Source organism: Salvelinus alpinus, chromosome 8, assembly GCF_045679555.1.
Source record: "Salvelinus alpinus chromosome 8, SLU_Salpinus.1, whole genome shotgun sequence".
NCBI classification, from domain to species: Eukaryota; Metazoa; Chordata; class Actinopteri; order Salmoniformes; family Salmonidae; genus Salvelinus; species Salvelinus alpinus.
Genome location: NC_092093.1, coordinates 43,184,930 through 43,209,875, shown reverse-complemented (window position 1 = coordinate 43,209,875; position 24,946 = coordinate 43,184,930). Strand labels below are relative to the sequence as shown.

The window sequence follows — 24,946 nt, the reverse complement described above, 5'->3', positions numbered from 1 at the left end:
ACCCCCTGTACCCGGACTTTGAACTACTCCCCTCTGGGCGCAGGTATAGGGCACCCCTCGGCAGGAAAAAAACACAACTAGACAATAATTTGTGCCAGGTGTGATATCCTACCTAAATAGCTCGGTCTAATGTTCCTATCGACTCAGTAAGGCCAGCAGGCTAATGTTCCTATCGACTCAGTAAGGCCAGCAGGCTAATGTTCCTATCGATTCAGTAAGGCCAGCAGGCTAATGTTCCATTCCACTCAGTAAGGCCAGCAGGCTAATGTTCCTATCCACTCAGTAAGGCCAGCAGGCTAATGTTCCTATCCACTCAGTAAGGCCAGCAGGCTAATGTTCCTATCGACTCAGTAAGGCCAGCAGGCTAATGTTCCTATCGACTCAGTAAGGCCAGCAGGCTAATGTTCCTATCGACTCAGTAAGGCCAGCAGGCTAATGTTCCATTCCACTCAGTAAGGCCAGCAGGCTAATGTTCCATTCCACTCAGTAAGGCCAGCAGGCTAATGTTTCTATCGACTCAGGAAGGCCAGCAGGCTAATGTTTCTATCGACTCAGTAAGGCTAGCAGGCTAATGTTCCTATCCACTCAGTAAGGCCAGCAGGCTAATGTTCCTATCCACTCAGTAAGGCCAGCAGGCTAATGTTCCTATCGACTCAGTAAGGCCAGCAGGCTAATGTTCCTATCCACTCAGTAAGGCCAGCAGGCTAATGTTCCTATCGACTCAGTAAGGCCAGCAGGCTAATGTTCCTATCCACTCAGTAAGGCCAGCAGGCTAATGTTCCTATCGACTCAGTAAGGCCAGCAGGCTAATGTTCCTATCCACTCAGTAAGGCCAGCAGGCTAATGTTCCTATCCACTCAGTAAGGCCAGCAGGCTAATGTTCCTATCGACTCAGTAAGGCCAGCAGGCTAATGTTCCTATTGACTCAGTAAGGCCAGCAGGCTAGTCTTTTTTATTGGTATGTAACTGTTATGAAAGTTGTATTGTCAATTTGTTTTGTATTTAAACGTGTACATGACACTGAAACAAAATTCCCCATGGAGATAATAAAGTCAGTAAAGAGTTTGCACTTTTACTTTAAAGTAAAGTAAAAGTGCAAACTCTGCCGATCTGACAACCCTTGCTCCAGCCCCATCCCCAACCTCATCCCCAGTCTCACCCTGCAGGTCCAGTATAATCTCTGTCCCTAGGCTGCGGTCCCGCCTCTCGGCCTCCAGGTCGGCCTGCAGACCCATCAGCTGCTGCTCCAGGCCCATCTTGGCATTCTCCAGCTGGGTGCAGTTGTCCACCAGCTCCCCGAGGTTGAACTCCAGGGCCTGGACCTGCTTCTGGGCCTCTGACTGGCTCCTCCGCAGCCGCCCCGCCGCCTCCTGCTCCTCGGCCAGCACCGCTTTTGCCTCCTCCAGCTGAGAGATATAGAGCGAGAGAAGGAACCGCCTGAGAAATGCCACTCTACCGCTGCTGTCCGACTGTACAATAACTGTAGTTCTTAAATGTTTTTAAAGTAACATTTATAACGATACATTTTTATCAATAGTTTCCCAATCGAGAAATAAATAAGAGCTGAATATTTATTTATTTCCGTATTGTGCCTAAGTAAGTGTTTTCTTATGCTATTTTCTGTGCAATTTGTATGATGTTAATTTCTTCATTTTTTTATTCAATAAAGTGAAAGTAGTCAGTCCATTACTGGCCGGCTATCATATATTCTTGGTATTTTAGAAGCCATCTCCTGTCAGTTGTGTCCTTGAGCAAGGCACCCAAGCTTACATCCCCTCATGGAGTTTATGTGCGTGTGTTTCTCAAGAGGTTGGGTTTAGAAAGCAAAAAACACATTTCTGTGATCTGAAAATCACAAGATAGTGAAGCATACTTATTTAAAGGAATACATGCATACAAGCTTGCTCTCCCTCACCTGTCTCTGCAGGTGGATGTTCTTCTCATTGGAGATCTGAGAGTTCTGGTTCCTCCTCTTCAGCTCTTCAAGCTGGTCCCGCAGGCTGTTTACTAGACATGGTGATGGAATGGATTAAAACAATCAAAGCTTGGTGATGAGTTGGTTATTTGAATCAGCTGTGTAGTGCTAGGGAAAAAAACAAAACGTGCACCGGGGATTCACTTTTTAATGCTAGTTAAGGTTACTATAAGCATAGTTATCATTCGTGACGTTTGTTTTAAAAGCTTTAAAAGCTGCACTAAGTAAGCATTTCACTGTAAGGTGACACCTGTTGTATTCGGCGCACGTGACAAATAAACTTTGATTTGAAGATGTGTTTTTAATTCACACACAAGCTTGTTGGCTAGCTAGCTCAAGCTTGTTAGCTAGCTATCACAAAGGAAATTCAAAGTTCCTCCATAGAAGCCTCTCCTAAGTATAATTATGTGAACCTAATTCATATAACGCATGTCATAACAAGATGCCCAGCGCATCACGCTTCCTCCTCAATCGTCTCTCACCACCTGCAGCATTTCAGTCGCATCTCGTCTGTCCGTCACGCATGTAAACAACTAGCTTTGCCTGCTCTATCTGCACTGATTGTTGAAATAATTTAATTAGCTAAATGTAATTTTTTTTTAAAGGTTGATTTCACAGTTTAAAAACCTAACAGAAAATAACAATATAAACCGGTACTTTTTTAGGGTTCGAATCGGTTCAGAACTTTCTTTTGCTGGTCAGAACAGTAGAAGGAAACAAAACAAAAACTATCTTTAATGGCCAGGCACCACATGCTAAAATGTAAGTTTTGCATCTAACTTTACTAACCCATTTTGAGATGTTTTTGGTATTTACGTCCTTTAATGAGTACCTTCAAAAAGTAAACAAACATCATGTAAATGCATATATTCTTTAGTTTATCATACCACCGTAATCAACATTTCATGAAGTGTAACAACTTTTACATGGACATACATCTATCATTTAAAAGCTCACTACATTTAATCACACATTGTTGTCAAGCCCATTTCATAGAGAATGTTAGAAACTGGACTATAAAGTAACTTACTTTGAAGGCATTTGGCGATTGGTAGGCTAAAATCGATTTCTCAATTTCAGAATAATCTACAGTCACCACAGTTTGTGTAGTTATCCTTAGATATATTCTCCAGATTTACTCAGAGGGAATTGTTAATATGTTGTCACATTTTTATTCTTGATAACATTCATTTCCTTAGAACAATTTGACAAAAATGGCTTGAGAATTTTACAGATGGAAAGATGAAAAAAGTATTTATCCATAATCTCTTCTGAATGAATCTAGTCCTGGAGTGTCTAAACAAAATGAAACCAAAATATTTAGACTGACTTCATCCAGAAAAATTGATTTGTGTGATATGCAAATATGTGATAATATGTGATATCACCTAATTTGCATATTGCATACAAAAAGTATTATATTTGTGTCTACATTTAACTGGTAAAAATGTATTGTGATATGATTTTAAAAAATCACTATTAGCGTGTGGTGCCTGGCATTAAAGCTAACAGATAACATTTGTTATAAGCCCTTGTTATGGTATCTGTGAAGCAATGTTAAAATTACACAAATGCAAGTAACAGTCAGGATCACTGTAAAGTGATAATAAAACAAGAGCCAGTCATATATGCTTATGACAAGTCTTTTAATGCATTATAAGCTCATTACAAGCTCATTATAATCAGTATACTAGGCTTAGCTTACGCTCATTCTCGAGGCTGCGTTTCCTGTCTGCCTCTAGCTCCACCCTGCGGAGGTTCTCAGCACTCTGGTGCTGCAGCAGGGCCCTCTCTCTCTCCAGCTGCCTCAGCGATGACTCCACTCTCTGCCTGCTGTTCATCTACAGGGACAGGGAAGGGTTCATGCGTGATGTGCATAGTCAAAACATTACTGACCATTAACTCTATTGAACATTGCTAGTCTCACCTCCTCGTCGATCTCTTTGACCAGATTCTCTAGACGGCTGGTGGTAGTCCTGGGGAGAGAGGAGCATGTGTGAGTGTGTGAGTGTGTGTGTGTGTTTGGCATGTGTGCTTGTGTGTGTGTTCTGAGGTGAGCCATACTTGCACTTGTGCTCCAGGTCGTCTTTGGCCTGCATCTCATGGTTGAGCTGCTCCTCCAGACAACGGAGTTTATTTTGTAGCTGACCGGAATAAAAGAGGAGAGGGGGGAGAGTTAATGAGTACACACACTAACATGGAGCTCACCAGATGCACACTCAAGTGTCAATATGTCTGTCAGACAGAATTATAATTATATATTAGAGTTCTAGTCTGTCTGTCAGATAGTTCTACTGTGTCTGTCTTTCTGACAAAAAGTGACCATTTAAGAACAATGAAAAGAAGGACTTAGCGGTAACGCGGTTGGTAACGGCATGGATTTTGTGAGAGGAAGCGCAACCTATCCAGCTGTGATGCACAAAGCCCTAATGCCCATGGAACAAGAGGAGATGTGATTTTTGTGCTGGTAACGCTCGTATTAATAAACATTTTAAAAAATCATGTTTTTTTCCCATTTGGTTTAATTTGGTTAAAAACCAAGCAAATAGCCTCTCTGTTTTTATGTCCTGCCCAATGCGTTCACCAAGTAGCCAAGTCTATCAATAAAGGATTTGACTCGTGAGACTGCTTTGAAATAAATCTTAAATCACCAAAGCTTTATTGAAAGATCAAGTTTGGGAGCAGCAGAACAGTGAGCAGACATCCCCTTTTTTTCTTTGTATTGTAAAGGCCTACATTATTTTAGCCAGCTCCTGTTTTGGACGTGTGTAAAAACCGTTCCACGTAGGCTACCCGTGTCCATATGCCCATCATGAAACGAGAGATGAGATGATGCTGGTGACCCTTGTATTTAGAACTTATTTTCCTGTAACAATTGCTTTTCTGTTTCATACGATTAAAAACCAAGCCCTCCATAGTCTCCCCGTACCCTAGGCCTATAGGCTATAACTAAGGCTGGTTTAACAGCAATCCTTTGTGTCTTTCTTATCCCGTCAGTTTTATTATATCATGCTTCTGACCCCAAGCTATTTAGAAATATACTGTTGTTGAAAAAAAAAACGATTGATTGTTTTTCGTTTTATTTTTTTATATTTAAAAAACTTGTTCGAATGATTCCCCATCCTGGCTTTATGAAAATGTCTAGTTCACATGCAATGGAATTTAGGAGCCGTCTCCTATCTTTGGAGAAGTGTGAATGCGATCTGTTAGATGGTTCCATTATGTTTATAAAATATTACATTTGGGAACCAAATTTCTCTTAGGGCACTGCAGCCCCTCATAATGGGTTCAGATTTTTGTGGCCCCACCCACATCAATGTTGCCCATTACTGCTGTAGACTATTTAACAAACTAGGCTATAACGGACTAACATTCAAATTGGAGTTGATAACAACATAATACATAAAAGACCGTTTGGAGAATGGTTTGGAGAAACCACATATTTAGCCATGGAGCACGTTCTGATCGGCCTGTGAGGGGTCAAGCCTCCAATTTATTTATTCATCAAAACCCAGCCCTTTCGCGCCACCACCAGCTACTGCGCCCATAATTCCCACAGTGAAAATTGCAAAAATATTTCTGACACACCCCTGGACCTATAGTGCTACCGCCATCGCTATTATTTACCATTCCGTTAGGTTTGTGGGTGAGCCCTGAGAGTTCTAGTTTGTCTGTCTGCCTGAGAGTTCTATTTTGTCTATCTGTAGGAGTTTCATTTTATCTGAGAGTTCCATTTGTTATTTCTGAGAGTTGTATTTTGTATGACAGTTCTATTTCTTGTGTCTGAAAGTTCTATTTTGTATATCTGGGAGTTATATTTCTTCTTTTAATAAAAAAAAGTATAATGTTTATTTGGCAGGGACAATGCACACCAAAAAAATAAGACTCAGCACTGAGAAAACATGTCGCACCAGATTTAGCTAATAGCTCATTTCTATCTGTAGTCCTTAAAACATCTAGACATAGGTGAATTTTACATCATACAGTAAACCCACAGAAATCAGGACATAGAGACGTGTTTCAACACAGAAGTCAAAACATTGCATAGAAACATATTGCTATTGGATAGACACCCCAGTGGTGTAAAAAGTAACCAATTGTCATACTTGAGTAAAAGTAAAGATACCTTAACAGAAAATGACTCAAGTATGTGTTTGAGTTTATTTATTTGATTTTTACAGGGACAGTGCACATTAATCAACGTTTCAGTAAAAGTGCCGGTTTTAGCCAGCCGGCTAATTTTCAACCGCCCCTGGGCAGGTTATTAAAAACAATTACAATATAGACAATCATTGAGCAGTGAGCACACGCAGAGCAACATAGGACCAGTAAGACATAGCATACAGACAGAGCAACATAGGACAAGCAAGACGTAGCATACAGACAGAGCAACATAGAACAAAAAGCAGCAAGACAAAATTCATTAAAGCAACAAAGTGTTTCCACACCTCACAAGCTACAGACAACAGACAACATGGAAAGCGGCAATACGCAGCTAGGGATTATGTTCACAAATCTGATTGACCTTTAGCAATGTCATCATGCATATCACCTTTTGTGAAAGTGTGATATGTGGTGCAGTTATGTGAAAGTCACCCAGTAAAATATTACTTGAGTAAAAGTCTAAAATTATTTAGTTTGAAATGTACTTAAGTATCAAAAGTACATGTAATTGCTAAAATACACTTCAGTATCAAAAGTAAAAGTATAAATAACTTCAAATGTCTTATTAATAAGCAAACCAGACGCACCATATTATTGTTTTTAAGATGTATGGATAGGCAGGGGCTATCTCCAACACTCAGACATAATTTACAAATGAAACATTTGTGTTTAGTGAGTCCGCCAGATCATAGGCAGTAGGGATGTTCTCTTGATAAGTGTGTGAATTGGACCATTTCCCCATCCTGTTAAGGATTCAAAATGTAATAAGTACTTTTGGGTGTCCGGGAAAATGTATGGAGTAAAAAGTACAATATTTTATTTAGGAATGTAGTGAAATAAAAGTTCAAAAACACTTTTAAAAGTTCAAAAATATAAATAGTAAAGTACAGATTCCCCAAAAAAGTACTTTTACTTAAGTACTTTAGCCCCTGGTTTCAGGGATGTCTCACATGCTTGTAACCAGCTGGTGATGCAGTAGGAGAGATGTGGAGAAAACCAAAGCATACAAGAATATTCTGGAAGCCTCGATGGAGAGAGCATTTCTGATTAACTGGAAATTGGCTTGGCTATATTGGATTGTGTTGGTCATTTCTTTATGGGTTTTTTTTAAAGTTGAGGGCGGGCTCAAGGATTATGCCAAGGTATTGAATTCTGAAACAGTTTAGATTTTTTGGACATGTATGAGGATGTCGGGGTAGACCTGCTGCTTTTGATTGACAGAGAAACACATGGCCACTGTTTTCCCCACATTTAGGGTGAAACAGGAGTCATTGAGCCATCGTGAAACATGCTCCATAACAGATGGCAACTTGGCAGCCACTTGCTCAGCACTCTTTCCATGGATGTAGATGACCGTGTCGTCAACGTACATTTGGATCTCCACTCCCTGGCATGCAGAAGGAAGATCATTGATATATAGCCTGAACCACAGTCAAGAGCATTTTGGGAGAGGTTGAAACTGGAGAGATTTGAGAGAAGGACTTTACGGTTGACGTTAACAACATGCTGCCTCTGTTGAGTGGTTCACCTTAAACCCAAACTGCATGGGGTAAAGAGGGACCGACACTGTATTCAGGTGTGCAGTGAGCTGTTCCTACAACTTTTTAAACAACCTTTGAGATGACGGGAGTATACTGATAGGCCGGTTGTTGCGCACTTCCTGCTGGTCTCCAGATTTACAGTCGGATGTCGGAAGTTTACATACACTTCGGTTGGAGTCATTAAAACTCATTTTTCAACCACTCCACAAATTTCCTGTTAACAAACTATAGTTTTGGCAAGTCGGTCAAGACATCTACTGTGTGCATGTCAAAGGATTTTTCCCCAAAAATGTTTACGGACAGATTATTTCACTTATAATTCACTGTGTCACAATTCCAGTGGGTCAGAAGTTTACATTCACTAAGTTGACTGTGCCTTTAAACAGCTTGGAAAATTCTAGAAAAGTATGTCATAGCTTTAGAAGCTTCTGATAGGCTAATTGACAACATTTGAGTCAATTGGAGGTGTACCTGTGGATGTATTTCAAGGCCTACATTGAAACTCAGTGCCTCTTTGCTTGACATCATGGGAAAATCAAGAGAAATCAGAAGACCTCAGAAAATAAATTGTAGACCTCCACAAGTCTGGTTCATCCTTGGGAGCAATTTCCAAATGCCTGAAGGTACCACGTTCATCTGTACAAACAATAGTACGCAAGTATAAACACCATGGGACCACGCAGCCATCATACCGCTCAGGAAGGAGACGCGTTCTGTCTCCTAGAGATGAACGTACTTTGGTGCGAAAAGTCCAAATCAATCCCAGAACAACAGCAAAGGACCTTGTGTAGATGCTGAAAAAAATTGAACTGTTTGGCCATAATGACCATTGTTATGTTTGGAGGAAAAATGGTGACGCTTGCAAGCGGAAGAACACCATCCCAACCGTGAAGCATGGGGGTGGCAGCATCATGTTGTGGGGGTGCTTTGCTACAGGAGGGACTGGTGCACTTAACAAAATAGATGGCTTCATGAGGAATGGAAAATTATGTGGATATATTGAAGAAACATCTCAAGACATCAGTCAGGAAGTTAAAGCTTGGTTGCAAATGGGTCTTCCAAATGAACAATGACCCCAAGCATACTTCCAAAGATGTGGCAAAATGGCTTAAGGACAACAAAGTCAAGGTATTGGAGTGGCCATCACAAAGCCCTGACCTCAATCCTATAGAAAATTTGTGGGCAGAATTTAAAAAGCGTGTGCAAGCAAGGAGGCCTAGAAATCTGACAGGAGGAGGAGTGGGCCAAATTTCACCCAACGTATTGTGGGTAGCATGTGGAAGGCTACCCAAAATGTTTGACCCAAGTTAAACAATTTAAAGGCAATGTTACCAAATACTAATTGAGTGTATGTAAACTTCTGACCCACTGGGAATGTGATGAAAGAAATAAAAGCTGAAATAAATCATTCTCTCTACTATTATTCTGACATTTCACATTCTTAAAATAAAGTGGTGATCCTAACTGACCTAAGACAGGGAATTTTTACTAGAATTAAATGTCAGGAATTGTGAAAAACTGAGTTTAAATGTATTTGGCTAATGTGTATGTAAACATCCGACTTCAACTGTATGTACAGGGGTTCAAAATGGCTATCTTCCATGCTTTTGGGAATGAACTTTCTTGCATTGATAACTTGACTATCTGGGTAATTAGGGTGGTTAGGCTGTCACTGTACTTTTTTAGAAATACAGTTTCAAGACCAAACACATCTTTTGCTTTAGAGTTTGAGGGAGGAGAGGATTTTCTTGACCTTTACCTCACTGGTGGACCAAAAAAAAACGGTATGGCTTTCTTTGCTGGGGATCATGGACAGGTCTCTTGGGGTGAACTTTTGGCCCAGCTCTAGGACTGAGTCAATGAAATAGTCATTAAAGGTGGGTGCGATGACTGAGCTGTTGTCCTGAAGCCATTGACTTTCAGTTGTAGACTCGGCATGATCTTTCCCAGTGAGTTTGTTCATGTTTTTCCATATTACCTTGCTGTTCCCTTTTGCTTCGTTGATGATAGGCTTTCCTGAGACTCATTGTCACTTTGTTTCTCAGTCCTTTATAGATTAGTTTGTCAACATGGTCCCGTGTGGCTCAGTCGGGAGAACATGGCGCTTGCAACGCCAGGGTTGTGAATTCGATTCCCACGGGGGACGAGTACGGAGAAGAGAAAAAAAAGTATGACATGTATGCACTTACTACTTTAAGTCGCTCTGGATAAGAGCATCTGCTCAATGACTAAAACATAACATCTAGGGCAGATTTTAGAGACGGTTATAGAACAGCATCTCTTCTTCATAACTTGCCATAAAGTATCATCGAATCAGGGTAGGCCTTGTATTTTTGTTGCGTTTGTGAGGCACCTGTTTAGTGAACTCAGAAACGGCTCCAGGGATAAGCGACATAAGCGGTCGCTTAGGGCTCCAGGCTGCTTGCCCCACAAAGCTGTAAGTTGGTTGTGCATCAGGAATTTTTATTTTGTTATGTCAGTCACTGACAGTCACTCAATTAGCCATGTCAGCTAATTATTTTTTGATTGGTAAGTTAGTCTCGCAAGCTATGTAAACTTGTAGTAATCATGACCGAATACCGACCGGTCACTCAGGGCACGTGCCCAGGGGCCCTGACCTCTAGGGGGCCCCCATTGATTTGTTAGTCACTTGCACTCAGATATCATTAACATGGCATAAGAAAATGTGTAGAATTGCAGGTAATTAGCTTTAAAACTGAAAAAATGTCTCTCCACCTCATGGCAAAATGAGTAGAATTACAGGGAATTAGCTGTAAAAAAAATATATATATATATTTATATCTCTGCCCCATTGCCAAATGAGTAGAATTGCATGAAATGTGTTAGAAAATTGCAACATTTTCTCTACGCCCCATGGCAAAAAGTGCAGGGAGGGGCAACCAAATCTCGCTTCGGGCCCCCAAAAGGCTAGAGTGAACTTGGTTGTATTTGAGACATCCGAGAAGTCAGTATGTCTCAGTGTTCTTTTCAGTCCCTCTGTCTGAGAATTATGTCTGTCTATCTGAGTGTTCCATTCCATTGGTCTGTCTTGAGAGCTACTACGTTGCACCGAACATTTCAATATTGAATTTGTACTCAAATGTCAGTCTTGTCCCTTCTGAGCACACATCTTCCCTTTTTGTTTTGAAAACAAACAAACCCACAAATGCATGCATGTATGTACGCAGAAATGCAACAACCTACCTCTCCTTTGATGCTGTCCTCTTTTTCCTCAGAGCTATCCTTACAGTCTTTAGAGTCCTCCACAGATATCCCTTTATTCCCAACTCTCAGCAGCCTGTTAGAGAAGGAGAAGCAAGAGAGAGGGAGGGGAGAGGTCTTTAAACTGGCTTTACCTGAGGTGCCCTGCCAGCCATGCCAACCTCCATGCCAACCTTTCTCGCCCTCTGAGTACCCAAGTCCGTATCCCGCCCCATAACACGTCCTGCCCAACCAAGAACCCACCCAGCTCAGACTCCAGCTCTACAATTCCCATTCAATGATCATGATCATAAGAACAGACTTGTATCATGAGCCTAGTGGCTTTATGAAAAGGGCTATTGGAACAAGGAGGCAGTGTAAAGTACAGACGCAGCGTGTACGACTAGTTTCAACATAAAACTCTTTTTGATTCACTCTCTCCCTCTTTCATTTCCTCTCTCTATAGCTGCAGGCACAGACATGACCTCAAGCACATTGTCTGCACAGTACAGAGAGTCTTACAAAAACAACCTTAAAAACATACAGCAGACTCATTCCAATGTAAATTTAGAAAACCAAACCAGATTCCTAGATAATTGGCACGCTTGCTGAAGCTAAATATAACACTAACATGAATGTACACAGACACTGTATAGACACTAAACTTAACTCTTAGAATAGATAGAAACCAATTAGTCTTACTGGTCTTCCTTGAAGTAGGTGAAGCCCACGAATGGCAGCTGGTTGCCCACAAAGGCCCTTGGTGTGGGAAAGGTCTCCACGTCGCATTTGTCATCCTTAATCTCGTCAAAGTTACTGGTGTCTATGTCACTGCTCAGCTCTGGTACTACTGGGGCCACGGCTGAAGAAGGGAGAGCGAGAGGGAGGAAGTGGGAGAAGCAAAGAGGGGGAGAGAGGCAGAGTGAGAGAGAGAGAGAGATGCAGAGTCATAAAGAAGCAGAGTGTGTGTGTGAGCGAGAGAGGACAGAAAAGGGGTGGACATAGTGTGGGTTTGGGTAGAGAAGGGAGAGGGAGACATAGTTGATTCAAATATGTCTAAAATCAACCAACTCAGCTCCGTGCTAAAATTGGTGTAAATCAAGATACACTAACACAGAGCTCACCGTCAGCTCCTCCGATTCTCAATCAGTGTGTGGTTATTTTCACAGTATAGTTTGTGATTTTCTAAGTGTGTATAGAATGTGTGTGTGTGTGTGTGTGTGTGTGTGTGTGTGTGTGTGTGTGTGTGTGTGTGTGTGTGTGTGTGTGTGTGTGTGTGTGTGTGTGTGTGTGTGTGTGTGTGTGTGTGTGTGTGTGTGTGTGTGTGTGTGTGTGTGTGTAGTACACCAAACGAAACTGGGCATAGGAGGTAGAAGAGAGCGAGCTGGCGTGGTGCAGACCCGCCACTCCTCTCTCCCCCTACAGTACCCGCTTTGTGTCCCAACACACACTGTTGCCTTTCACACATGCAGCCTAAACACACTCCAGGAGAGATATAACTAACTCTCCTTCTTTTGCTGCTCTTTTAAAGGCCCCCGGCTGCAGAGCAGGCGGACAGAAATAAATTATAAGGGCCAGGAGGTGAAAGCTGAAAAAGTAAGCCTGCTCTGCAGGAAACTAAGCCGCCTTGTTGAATCCTCTTTCTTCAACAGGATCTGTTCTGGCTCCAGGCAAAGATAACCAAGTTTAAGACAGACCCTCAGTAGGGAGAGATCAAGAGATGGATGGATGAAAGACAGGAGAGAAAGATATATGGATACAGAGAGTGAGTGATAAAAGAGAGGGAACGAAAGAAAGAGAAACAAATAGTTGTGCGGTGAGACTGGAGAAAGAGATGCTGCTCTAGCTCTGCGGAGGCCAATTACGTCGCTGCTTACCCAGCATGCTCTCTGATAGCGGGTAGGCTAATGACAGGCAGCTGTGGCCACAGTGAGAGTGGAGAGAGGAGGGAGCGACCGTACCTCGAATCTGATCTGGGGCCTGGTGCAGCGGTTCTAGGGCATCCCCTCTCATTACCCCTATCCAACCCAGCCCGCCCCCAGAGTGGCTACCGATACCCTCTCCACCCATTCCCTCCCTCCACCTCCCCTCAATCATGCAATCATAGGGCAGGGTGCATCAGCCTAAGAACATGGCTGACGTTTTACATTCTCCCAACCAATTCTGCTATTTTGTTATTTTTTTAATGTAGTTTTTATAATGTTGCTGCTACTGTCTCTTATGACCGAAAATAACTTCTGGACATGAGAACAGCGATTACTCACCGCGGACAGGAAAACACTTTTTCCTTTAACAAGTTCGACAAGAAGGATATCCTGCTTTCACTGGAACAGGCACAGATCCACGTCTTTTGAGTGAAGAAAAGACGCGGGAAAAGGGGCCGCAGATCGGGCAGCCTTCTGAGAATTCGTAGGCGAGCGAGTAAACTCCCACTGCCAGCCGTTCTTCTTGCTAATATACAATCATTGGAAAATAAAATTGATGACCTATGATTAAGATTATCCTACCAACGGGACATCAAAAACTGTAACATCTTATGTTTCACCGAGACGTGGCTGAACGACGATACGGACAATATAGAGCTAGCGGGATTTTCCATGCACCGGCAGAACAGAGATGCTACCTCTGGTAAAACGAGGGGTGGGGGTGTGTGTCTATTTGTCAATAACAGCTGGTGCGCGATGTCTAATATTAAAGAAGTATCGAGGTATTGCTCTCCTGAGGTAGAGTACCTTATGATAAGCTGTAGACCACAATATCTACCAAGAGAGTTCTCATCTATATTATTCGTAGCCGTCTATTTACCACCACAGACCTATGCTGGCACTAAGACCACATTCAACCAACTCTATAAGGCCATAAGCAAACAAGGAAATGCTCATCAAAAAGCAGCGCTCCTAGTGGCCGGGGACTTTAATGCAGGCAAACTTAAATCCGTTTTACCAGATTTTTACCAGCATGTCACATGTGCAACCAGAGAAAAAAAAATCCTAGACCACCTTTACTCCACACACAGAGATACATATAAAGCTCTCCCTCGCCCTCCATTTGGCAAATCTGACCATAATTCTATCCTCCTGATTCCTGCTTACAAGCAAAAACAAAAGCAGGAAGTACCAGTGACTCGCTCAATACGGAAGTGGTCAGATGACACGGATGCTACACTGCAGGACTGTTTTGCTAGCACAGACTACTATATGTTCCGGGATTCATCCAATGGCATTGAGGAGTACACCACCTCAGTCATTGGCTTCATTAATAAGTGCATCCACGACGTCGTCCCCACAGTGACTGTACGTACATATCCCAACCAGAAGCCATGGATTACAGGCAACATCCGCATCGAGCTAAAGGCTAGAGCTGCCGCTTTAAAGGAGCAGGAGACTAATCGGGACGCTTATAAGAAATCGCGCTATGCTCTCTGACGAACCATCAAACAAGCAAAGCGTCAATACAGGATTAAGATTGAATCCTACTACACCGGCTCTGATGCTCGTCGGATGTGGCAGGGCTTGAAAACTATTACGGATTACAAAAAGGAAACCCAGAAGCGAGCTGCCCAGTGACACGAGCCTACCAGACGAGCTAAATGCCTTTTGTGCTTGTTTCGAGGCAAGCAACACCAGCTGTTCTGGATGACTGTGATAATGCTCTCTGTAGCCGATGTGAACAAGACCTTTAAACTGTCAACATTCACAAAGCCGCTGGGCCAGACGGATTACCAGGACGTGTACTCAAAGCATGCACGGACCAACTGTCAAGTGTCTTCAAGGACATTTTCACCCTCTCCTTGACCGAGTCTGTAATACCTGTTTCAAACAGACCACCATAGTCCCTGTGCTCAAGGAAGCGAAGGTAACATGCCTAAATGATTTCCGCCCCTTGGCACTCACGTCGGTAGCCATGAAGTGCTTTGAAAGGCTGGTCATGGCTCACATCAACAGCATCCCCCCGGACACCCTAGACCCACTCCAATTCGCATACCACCCCAACAGATCCACAGATGACGCAATCTCAATCACACTCCACACTGCCCTTTCTCACCTGGACAAAAGGAACACCTAAGTGAGAATGCTGTTCATTGACTACAGCTCAGCGTTCAACACAATAGTGCCCATGAAGCTCATCACTAAGCTAAGGACTCTGGGACTAAACACCTCCCTCTGCAACTGGATCCTGGACTTCCTGACGGGCCGCCCCCAGGTGGTAAGAGTAGGCAACAACACGTCTGCCATGCTGATCCTTAACACTGGGGCCCCTCAGGGGTGTGTACTTTGTCCCTTCCTGTATTCCCTGTTCACCCACAACTGTGTGGCCAAACACGATTCCAACACTATCATTAAGTTTGCTGACAACACAACAGCCTGATCACCGACAACGATAAGACAGCCTATAGCGAGGAGGTCAGAGAACTGGCAATGTGGTGCCAGGACAACAACCTCTCCCTCAATGTGAACAAGACAAAGGAGCCGATCGTGGACTACAGGAAAAGGCGAGCTGAACAGGCCCCCGTTAACATCGACAGGGCTGTAGTGGAGCGGGTCGAGAATTTCAAGTTCCTTGGTGTCCACATCACTAACAAACTATCATGGTCCAAACATACCAAGACAGTTGTGAAGAGGGCACGACAAAAGCCCCCCCCCCCCCCCCCATGAGAATTAAAAGATTTGGCATGTGTCCCCAGATCCTCAAAAGGTTCTACAGCTGCACCATCGAGAGCATCCTGACCGGTTGCATCACTGCCTAGTATGGCAACTGCTCGACATTTGACCGTCAGGTGCTACAGAGGGTAGTGTACACTGGGGCCAAGCGTCCTATCCAGGACCTATACAATAGGCGATGTCAGAGGAAAGCCCATAAAATTGTAAAAGACTCCAGTCACCCAAGTTATAGACCGTTTTCTCTGCTACCGCACGGCAAGCGGTACCGGGGCGCCAAGTTTAGGACCAAAAGGTTCCTCAACAGCTTCAACCACCAAGACATAAGACTGCTGAACAATTAATAAAATCGCCACCGGACAATTTACATTTGACCCTCCCTTTTGTACACTGCTGCTGCTCGCTGTTTATGTACAAATTACCTCAACCAACCTGTATCCCCGCACACTGACTCGGTGCCGGTGCCCCCTGTACAAAGCCTCGTTATTGTTATTCTGATTGTGTTACTTTTTATTATTACTTTTTATTTTATTTTAATTGTATTTATTTCACCTTTATTTAACCAGGTAAGCTAGTTGAGAACAAGTTCTCATTTACAACTGCGAGATGGCCAAGATAAAGTAAAGCAGTGCGACACAAACAACAAAACAGTGTTACACGTGAAATAAACAAGCATACAGTCAATAACACAATAGAAAAAAAAGAAAGTCTATATACAGTGTGTGCAAATGGTGTGAGGAGGTAAAGCAATAAATAGGCCATATTAGCGAAGTAATTACAATTTAGCAAATGAACACTGGAGTGATAGATGAGCAAGTAGAAATACTGGTGTGCAAAAGAGCAGAAAAGTAAATACAAACAATATGGGGATGAGGTAGGTAGATTGGGTGGGCTTTTTACAGATGGGCTATGTACAGCTGCAGCGATCGGTTAGCTGCTCAGATAGCTGATGTTTAAAGTTGGTGAGGGAAATATAAGTCTCCAGCATCAGCAATTTTTGCAAATCGTTCCAGTCATTGGCAGCAGAGAACTGGAAGGAAAGGTGGCCAAAGGAGGTGTTGGCTTTGGGGATGACCAGTGAGATATACCTGCTGGAGTGCGTGCTACGGGTGGGTATTGTTATCGTGACCAGTGAGCTGAGATAAGGCGGAGCTTTACCTAGTATAGACTTATTAATGACGAATATGTAGCGAGGGCCAGCCGACTAGAGCATACAGGTCGCAGTGGTGGGTGGTATAAGGGGCTTTGGTGACAAAACGGATGGCAGTGTGATAGCCTACTTGGTAAATATTTTCTTAACTCTTCTTGAACTGCACTGTTGGTTAAGGGCTTGTAAAGTAAGCATTTCACGGTAAAGTCTACACTTGTTGTATTCGGCGCATTTGACAAATAAAGTTTGATTTGATTTGCTAGCACCCAGGCTGTGTTCCAAATGGCACCCCATTCCCTATATAGTGCAGTACTTTTGACCAGGGCCCCTAAGGCTCTGGTCAAAAGTAGTACACTATGTAGGGAAGAGGGTGCCATTTGGGACGCAGCCCCAGAGTCCCACATCTAAGAGCTTTATGGCTTTATGTCACGCAATGGTCAGGAAGGGAGGTGCTTTAATCTGCTAGCCAATGAGCAGACTAGAGAGAGGGAGACTGCGTTCCAAATCTCTACCCTTCTCCCGAAGTGTGCACTTGCAAATCTCTACCCTTCTCCCCCCAGCCAATGCTTAAACCCATAATTTGCTTTTAAACCCATAATGGACAGTGTGCAAGTGCACAACTCTGGAAAAGGGTGCAGAATGGGGATGCGCCACAAACTAGAGAGAGTGGGGAGCTCAACAGGAGAACTGTTGACTGTGATGTGTGCTATGGATGTTGCAACGATGGGTTGTAAATGAAGACTTAAAGATGAGACACGCACACATACTGGGGTTCGGAAAGGTTGAGACACACTGAGGTTCGGTAAGGAGGAAAGACACACACACGCGCACGCACATATGCACACAAGCACGCACATACACAGTGGGGTTTCAGTAGTGCAGTAATGACTCTTTCCGGTTTAGTGTTACAGACTCCCTGGGCTGTGATAAGGAGTTACAGTATGTCTCGGTCTTAATCAGAGCCAGCTGAAACTTCTTCCTTCCTTTTCCCCTCATTTCCTTGGTGACTTTACTGACCTGGCAGCAGTGGATAACTGCAAGCAGCATTTCCACCAGTTGTGTGCGTGCCTGCGCTGTGTGTGTGCAAGTGTGCACGTGATCCCGCCAAAGTACTTTCAGTTGATTCCTGTCACATGATATCAAAATCAGTGAGGATGGAAGGATGGAGGAGCCCACGTTATGCAATCCCTCCTTGTATCGCCGAATAAAATGGCAAACAAGTACATACTACTGACAAAGCATTACTATATGTACATCTTTACGCAGGGCAATGGTCTAATGACTGATTAGTAATAGTTCAGTCACAGCCGAGCTCTGCCTTCTGATAAATGTATGTATCAAGAGCAGGAGTGCTGATTTAGGATCAGTTTTGCCTTTTAGATCACAATAAATACGATCACATGGAGAGCGGGAAAGACCTGATCCTAGATCAGCACTCCATACGACTGTTCCACTACATTTTTGCTGATAGACCAAAGAGAGCAAAGAGGAGGCTGATGCTTCATGGCCCCATACATGGGAATGAACTGTAGTATGTCGTGTAAAATCAGGAAAATGGGAAGTTGGGTTACATAGGCAGATACAAAAGGCACACATAGACAGGGATACACGCATGGTTGCGCACTGGCACGCATGCCCACACACACACTGTATGACTGAACACACACACACTCACTCACTCTGTCGGATGGTGTGGAAGGTCCACTGGCCATGTCTCTTCATCTCCTCCACGCCGTTCCTCCCTGTACATAGCCAATGGGACAGCGCGGTCAGAGAGTTGTCACTCACTCAAACGTGCAACTCGACCGCAACCTGAACACAATGCAAAGCACCACTTTCCTCCACACAGCTGGAGTGACCGCTAGGCACTGACCACAGTCCACTGACTGACCAGGCTAGGCCGCCTCATGACCACTGCAGCACTCAGTAGAACCAGAGTCTAACTGCAGCCAGTAGGAGTAGTGATACTGAGAGAAGATAGGTCCAGTAAGTTGCTGATGTGGAGATAGATAAAGCCACACAGCAGCACAATAGGGTAATGAGGCAATAGGGTAGTGAGGCAATTGGGCCAGACAAGTCAACAACACTACTGCCTCTCTCTTCCTCTCACCCTCCCTCCCTGCCACAGGGTGCAGGGCTGGAGGGGTGTGGCAGTTTGGGCTGCCACGTGTGGGACATTCCAGCCTCAGCCATGAGGAAGGGAGGGAGCAAGGGAAGAAGGGAGGGGTGTGTTTCTGTCCCACTAGAAAACATGAGACCATGGAAAAAAACACAGCTTGTCCCTCAGAGAGAGAGAGAGACAAAACAGGGAAATGGGGAGTGACTGGATTAAGTCATCGATGAATGAGAGGGCGAGAGTGAGTGAGTTGGTGAGTGAGTCAGTAAACAACATGCTGAGCGTGAATAAATGAGCGCATGAGACAGTGTGTAGGGAGTGTGTGTGAATGACAGTGGAGTAAGTGAGAGAGAAAAAAAAATCAACAGAGGGGAAGGGGAGTAGAAAGCAGATGTTGCGCGGCAGCAGAAAGGGCCAGTTGTTGACGTGGCCCCCGGGGGGGCAGGGCTGCTAATGTCAACAGGAAGTGGGCTTCACCTGGGGGCTGACTGGTGGGACTGGGCTGGGTCATTACGCTTCAATGCTCTTAGTTGTTTGCGGAAATTGACCCACTATGCTGTCTACCTTCAGCTAATTTGTCACCAGGCAGGCGTGATGTCACCAGGCAGGCCAAAACTCCCTCTCACCAAACCGGGTGGTCTTTTCAAACAGCTCTTACACTAAAAGGGCATTATCATCATCAGATGAACCTCATAGTGTGTAAATATACTGAACAGAAATATAAATGCAACATGAAACAATTAATTTTTATTTTACTGAGTTACAGTTCATGTAAAGAAATCAGTCAATTGAAATTAATTAATTAGGCCCTAACCTATGGATTTCACATGACTGGGAATACAGATATGCTTCTGTTGGTCACAGATACCTTAAAAGAAAGGTAGGGGCATGGATCAGAAAACTAGTCAGTATTTGGTGTGACCACCATTGGCCTCATGCAGCGCAACACATCTCCTTCACATAGAGTTGATCAGGCTGTTGATTGTTGCCTGTGGAATGTTGTCTCACTCCTCTTCAATGGCTGTGCGAAGTTGCTGGCGGGAACTGGAACACGCTGTCGTACACATCGATCCAGAGCATCCCAAACATGTTCAATGGGTGACATGTCTGGTGAGTATGCAGGCCATGGAAGAACTGGCACATTTTCAGTTTTCAGGAATTGTGCACAGATCCTTGCGACATGGGGCTGTGCATTATCATGTTGAAACATGAGGTGATGGCGGCGGATGAATGGCATGACAATGGGCCTCAGGATCTTGTCACGGTATCACTGTGCATTCAAATTGCCATCGATAAAATATAATTGTGTTTGTTGTCCGCCAAACTGCAGTCAGTTCAAGACCCTGGGGAGGATGACGAGCACGCAGTGAGCTTCCCTATGACGGTTTCTGACAAGTTTGTGGAGAAATTCTTCAGTTGTGCAAACAAACAGTTTCATCAGCTGTCCGGATAGCTGGTCTCAGACAGGTGAAGAAGCCGGATGCGGAGGTCCTGGGCTGTCATGGTTATCGGTGATCTGCGGTTGTGTGGCTGGTTGGATGTACTGTCAAATTCTCTAAAATGACGTTGGAGGTGGCTTATGGTAGAGAAATCAACATTAAATTCTCTGGCAACAACTCTGGAGGACATTCCTGCAGTCAGCATGCCAATTGCACACTCCCTCAAACCCAGAGATATCTGTGGCATTGTGTTGTGACAAAACTGCACATTTTAGTGGCCTTTTATTGTCCCCAGCACAAGGTGCACCTGTAATGGTCATGCTGATTAATCAGCTTCTTGATATGCCACATCTTTCAGGTGGATGGATTATCTTGGAAGAGGAGAAATGCTCACTAACAGGGATGTAATCAAATTTGTGCACAAAATTTGAGATAAATAAGCTTTTTGTGCGTATAGAACATTTCTGGGACCTTTTATTTTAGCTCATGAAACATGGGACCAACACTTTACATATTGCGTTTATATTTTTGTTCAGTATATATATATATATATATATATATATAACACAGGAAAATCTAGCTTTTGTTTGCACTCTGCCTTTAAAGGGCAGTAACAGCCTCCACGGGAAAGTGTGAAAAGTGAGGGGTCACACTTTGAAGGAGCCGAGAGGTCACAGAGGTCACGGGCTTGTGTTTCGTAGGTCAGAGGTCACACATATACCTGTCAGACAGGAAGGCACAGATGAGGTCCTTGGCATCGTTGGACATCTGCACATCGTCTGGGAAGTTAAGGTTATTCTTGTGATCCATGATCTTCCCATACGTTCCTACTAGTGACTCGGCATAAAATGGGGTGTCACCTAAAAAGAGAGGTGACATTTAAGTAACAATGTTAGTGTTTATTTTACGCTTTACAGGGGGAGTTTAAGCTGGTTTCTATACACACTAATAGCTTAGTAGTGTGACTAACTGGGTTCAAACCTGTGTCTAGCCCACTGAGCTAAAGCCAAGTCTTGAGGTCTCTGGAAAGGTTACTTATTACCCAAGCATGGTTAACCAAATCATGTTCGATATTGTATCTTAACGTCAATCCAAATCAAATGACAAAACTAAGCTTATTACATTTTTAAAGCAAATGGTCTGCATGATTCAGACCCTCAACGCCTTTCTGATTCAGGATCAGTGAATGGGGACAGAGAAATACTCACTCGCCGACCAGCATCTCAAAGATGAAGACCCCCACAGACCACCAGTCACACTCGTGGCCATAGTAGCCGTCGCCCCCCCTGAGACTTGAGCACCTCAGGGGAGATGTAGTCCGGAGTCCCCGCCGCCGTGTCACAGCGGACCATGCCCGTCTGGAATCAGATAGACAGACGGACAAAAATGCAGGCAGGGAGCCGGGCAGACAGACAGAAACAGAGACCTAGTTAAAGCAGGTAACCTTAAGTGAAAGATAGTGGGACAGTGTGCCTAACACAGATTAGAGCTAGAATTCTTAATTTATACTTTAGGTAGAACGTTGAGGGATGAGCCTGGAGAAATGTAACCACTCTCAGGTTCATAGAAAGAGCTATAGATGCAAGGACTGACCATCCATGTTTTGAGGATATACAGTGTTTGTTTACATTCATACTGTCTACAAACAAGTTTATATTTGGGGTTCTGAGGAGGTACAATTGTCACGCCCTGATCTGTTTCACCTGTCTTTGTGATTGTCTCCACCCACCTCCAGGTGTCACCCTGTTTCTCCAATTAGTCCCTGGGTATTTATTCCGGTGTTCCCTGTTTGTCTGTGGCCAGTTCGTCTTGTCAAGTCAAAAAACGCCTGCTTTTCTTCTCTCTCTTTTGCTAGTCCTCCGGGTTTTGACCCTTGACTGCCTTGACTGAACGCTCCTGCCTGCCCCTCTGTACCTCCTGGAATCTGACCTTGTTTATGTTCTTTTGCCTGTCCATAACCATTCTCTTGCCTGCCCCTTGGATTATAATAAATATCAGAGACTTGAACCATCTGCCTCCCGTGTCTGCATTTGGGTCTCACCCTGTGCCCTTATAACAATAGTTGAACTAAGCTCATGAGGCATTTATACGTTATTTTCTTCAAGAATCAATGGGTATACAGTACCAGTCAAAAGTTGGGACACACCTACTCATTCAAGGGTTTTTCCTTTATTTGTACTATTTTCTACATCCTGGGCGGTCCTCATGAGAGCCAGTTTCATCATAGCACAGCATAGCATGATGGTTTTCATAGCATGATGGTTTGAAGAAACTTCCAAAGTTCTTGAAATGTTCCGTATTGACCTAACCTTCATGTCTTAAAGTAATGATGCACTGTCATTTCTCTTTGCTTATTTGAGCTGTTCTTGCCATAACATGGACTTGGTCTTTTACCAAATAGGGCTATTTCTGTATACCACCGCTACCTTGTCACAACACAACTGATTGGCTCAAATGCATTAAGAAGGAAAGAAATTCCACAAATGTACTTTTATAAGCCACACCTGTAAATTGAAATGCATTCCAGGTGTCTACCTCATGAAGCTGGTTGAGGAAATGCCAAGAGTGTGTTAAGCTGACATCAAGGCAAAGGGTGGCTACTTTGAAGAATTTAAAATGTATTTTCATTTGTTTAACTACATGATTCCATATGTTATTTCATAGTGTTGATGTCTTCACGAGTACTCTACAATGTAGAAAATTGTAAAAAAAAATAAAAAATAAGAAAAACCCTTGAATGAGTTGGTGTGTCCAAACTTTTGTCTGGTACTGTATATCTCTAATTTATAACTCAAAAAATGTATTTAGCAACTAAAGATTCTAGATGGTAGCTAATTATGTAATCACCAATTGTTAAAGAACAGGAGTCCAAGCAGTCTTATCTGTTTTCTCTGGCCTACTTTGAGTACAAATTGAGAGCGTACATCATTTAAAAAATCTGAATGAAAATGATTCAGATGTTGGGGAAGAATTGAATCATGACATTTCTGATGGTTATTCTTCTGATTCTGAGCCTCTGCCTGAAACCTACCACTCCAAGGCCTAAGTGCAGAAAAGCCAGAACGGTGCGCACTGAGCAGTTGCCCGAGACACCAACAAATGAAACAGTGAGACAGGAGAGAAAAAGCCAGTTACAATGCTATGGGCCGATTATCAGCACAAAATGTCATCACCGAGAGACCATGCCCTACATCTCAAGTAAAAAACAACATCAGCAACGCACTTTCGTTTTTCGCTGTTTCATTGTTAATGTGACATGTGACATGGACGGCCTGACAATTGACTATTTTTGACTGCTGTCATATTACCACAAATTCATAACGACATTATTACTTTTGTGCAGATTTTCATTATTTATCAGGCACACTTTGCGCTTATGTTTTTTTCATAATTTGACTGCGCAACTTGCTGACCGTGCATTTTGGTGTTTGAGTATTATATATATTTTTTGTCATGAAAAGACGCTGTTACCAAATCAAATCAAACTTTATTAAACACATGCGTCGAATTCAACAGGTGTAGACCTTACAGTGAAATGCTTACTTACGAGCCCCTAACCAACAATGCAGTTTAAATTTAATTTAATTTTTTTAAATTTAAGCGCAGCAGTAAAATAACAATAGCGAGACTATATACAGGGGGGTAGCGGTACAGAGTCAATGTGTGGGGACACTAGGTAGTCGAGGTAATTGAGGTAATATATACATGGCGTTATTAAAGTGACTATGCATAGATGATAACAACAGAGAGTAGCAGCGGTGTAAAAGAGAGAGAGGGGGGGACAATGCGAGTAGTCTGGGTAGCCATTTGATTAGATGTTCAGGAGTCTTATGGCATGGGTGAAGAAGCTGTTTAGAAGCATCTTGGACATAGACGTGGCGCTCCGGTACTGCTTGCCGTGCGGTAGCAGAGCTGGCACTCGAGGGGGGGTCCCTCGAGTGCCAGCAGTTCTAGTGTTAAACCTAGTCCTGAACTAAAAAGCACTTTTGGTGATTCTCCATTGAGCTGATAAGGACTAGGCCTAATCAGTGTCTGGGAAACTGGCCGCATACATTTTGTCCAACAGCTTTCTGCCACACTGCACCTGTGCTTATAAGACATGATTCAGTAACTAAATCGGATGCAATTTGTCTGGGGAAATTGACATTGCATTCAAAATCTGACCACAGGGTGTTCTCTTAAATGCAGATTTCAGCCAGACACAGTTCATTGCCTTGAAAAATAGCAAAACATTTGCTCAACTTTAGCTCAAGAGACGAAAGCAGAAAGAAATTCTGGTCTAGGGCTTGAGTTTGCCATTTCAGAAAGAATGACCATAACAAGACAATTTACAGACGGAGTCTCCCTCAGCAAACCCTTAATGCACAGTCTAGGCCGTAGACCAGTGTTTCCCAATCCTGGTCCTGGGGACCCAAAGGGGTGCACATTTTTGTTTTTGCACTAACACACCTGATTCAAATTAAAGTTTGATGATGACTTGATTTGTTGAGTCAAGTGTGTAAGTGCTAGGGCAAAAACAAAAATGTCCACCTGTTTTGCTCCCCAGGACCAGGATTGGGAAGCACTTCCCTAGACCCAGTGCTTCTCAATCCTGGTCCTGGGGAGCCAAAGAGGGTGCACATTTTTGTTTTATTCTCCATTCTCCACCACAAACTCACCGAGTCCATCTTCATGCAGGTGCCGAAGTCAGCCAGCTTAAGGT

The 24,946-nt window shown here is 43.4% G+C and overlaps 1 protein-coding gene across 1 annotated transcript in view; it reads right to left on the bottom strand.

The window, feature by feature from the left end:
• The window catches only part of LOC139583160 (rho-associated protein kinase 2-like), a 51,531-nt gene extending 32,769 nt beyond the window's left edge, over positions 1 to 18,762 (bottom strand). The window contains exons 1-8 of the mRNA XM_071413959.1: positions 18,369 to 18,762; positions 11,584 to 11,743; positions 10,885 to 10,978; positions 4,040 to 4,119; positions 3,903 to 3,951; positions 3,681 to 3,816; positions 1,916 to 2,007; positions 1,160 to 1,406 (exon numbers count right to left, since the gene is read on the bottom strand). Coding sequence (XP_071270060.1) covers positions 1,160 to 1,406; positions 1,916 to 2,007; positions 3,681 to 3,816; positions 3,903 to 3,951; positions 4,040 to 4,119; positions 10,885 to 10,978; positions 11,584 to 11,743; positions 18,369 to 18,411 — 901 coding nt within the window. The 5' untranslated portion in view covers positions 18,412 to 18,762. The remainder of the gene's footprint in view (positions 1 to 1,159; positions 1,407 to 1,915; positions 2,008 to 3,680; positions 3,817 to 3,902; positions 3,952 to 4,039; positions 4,120 to 10,884; positions 10,979 to 11,583; positions 11,744 to 18,368) is intronic.
• Between the last annotated feature and the right edge of the window lie 6,184 nt (positions 18,763 to 24,946).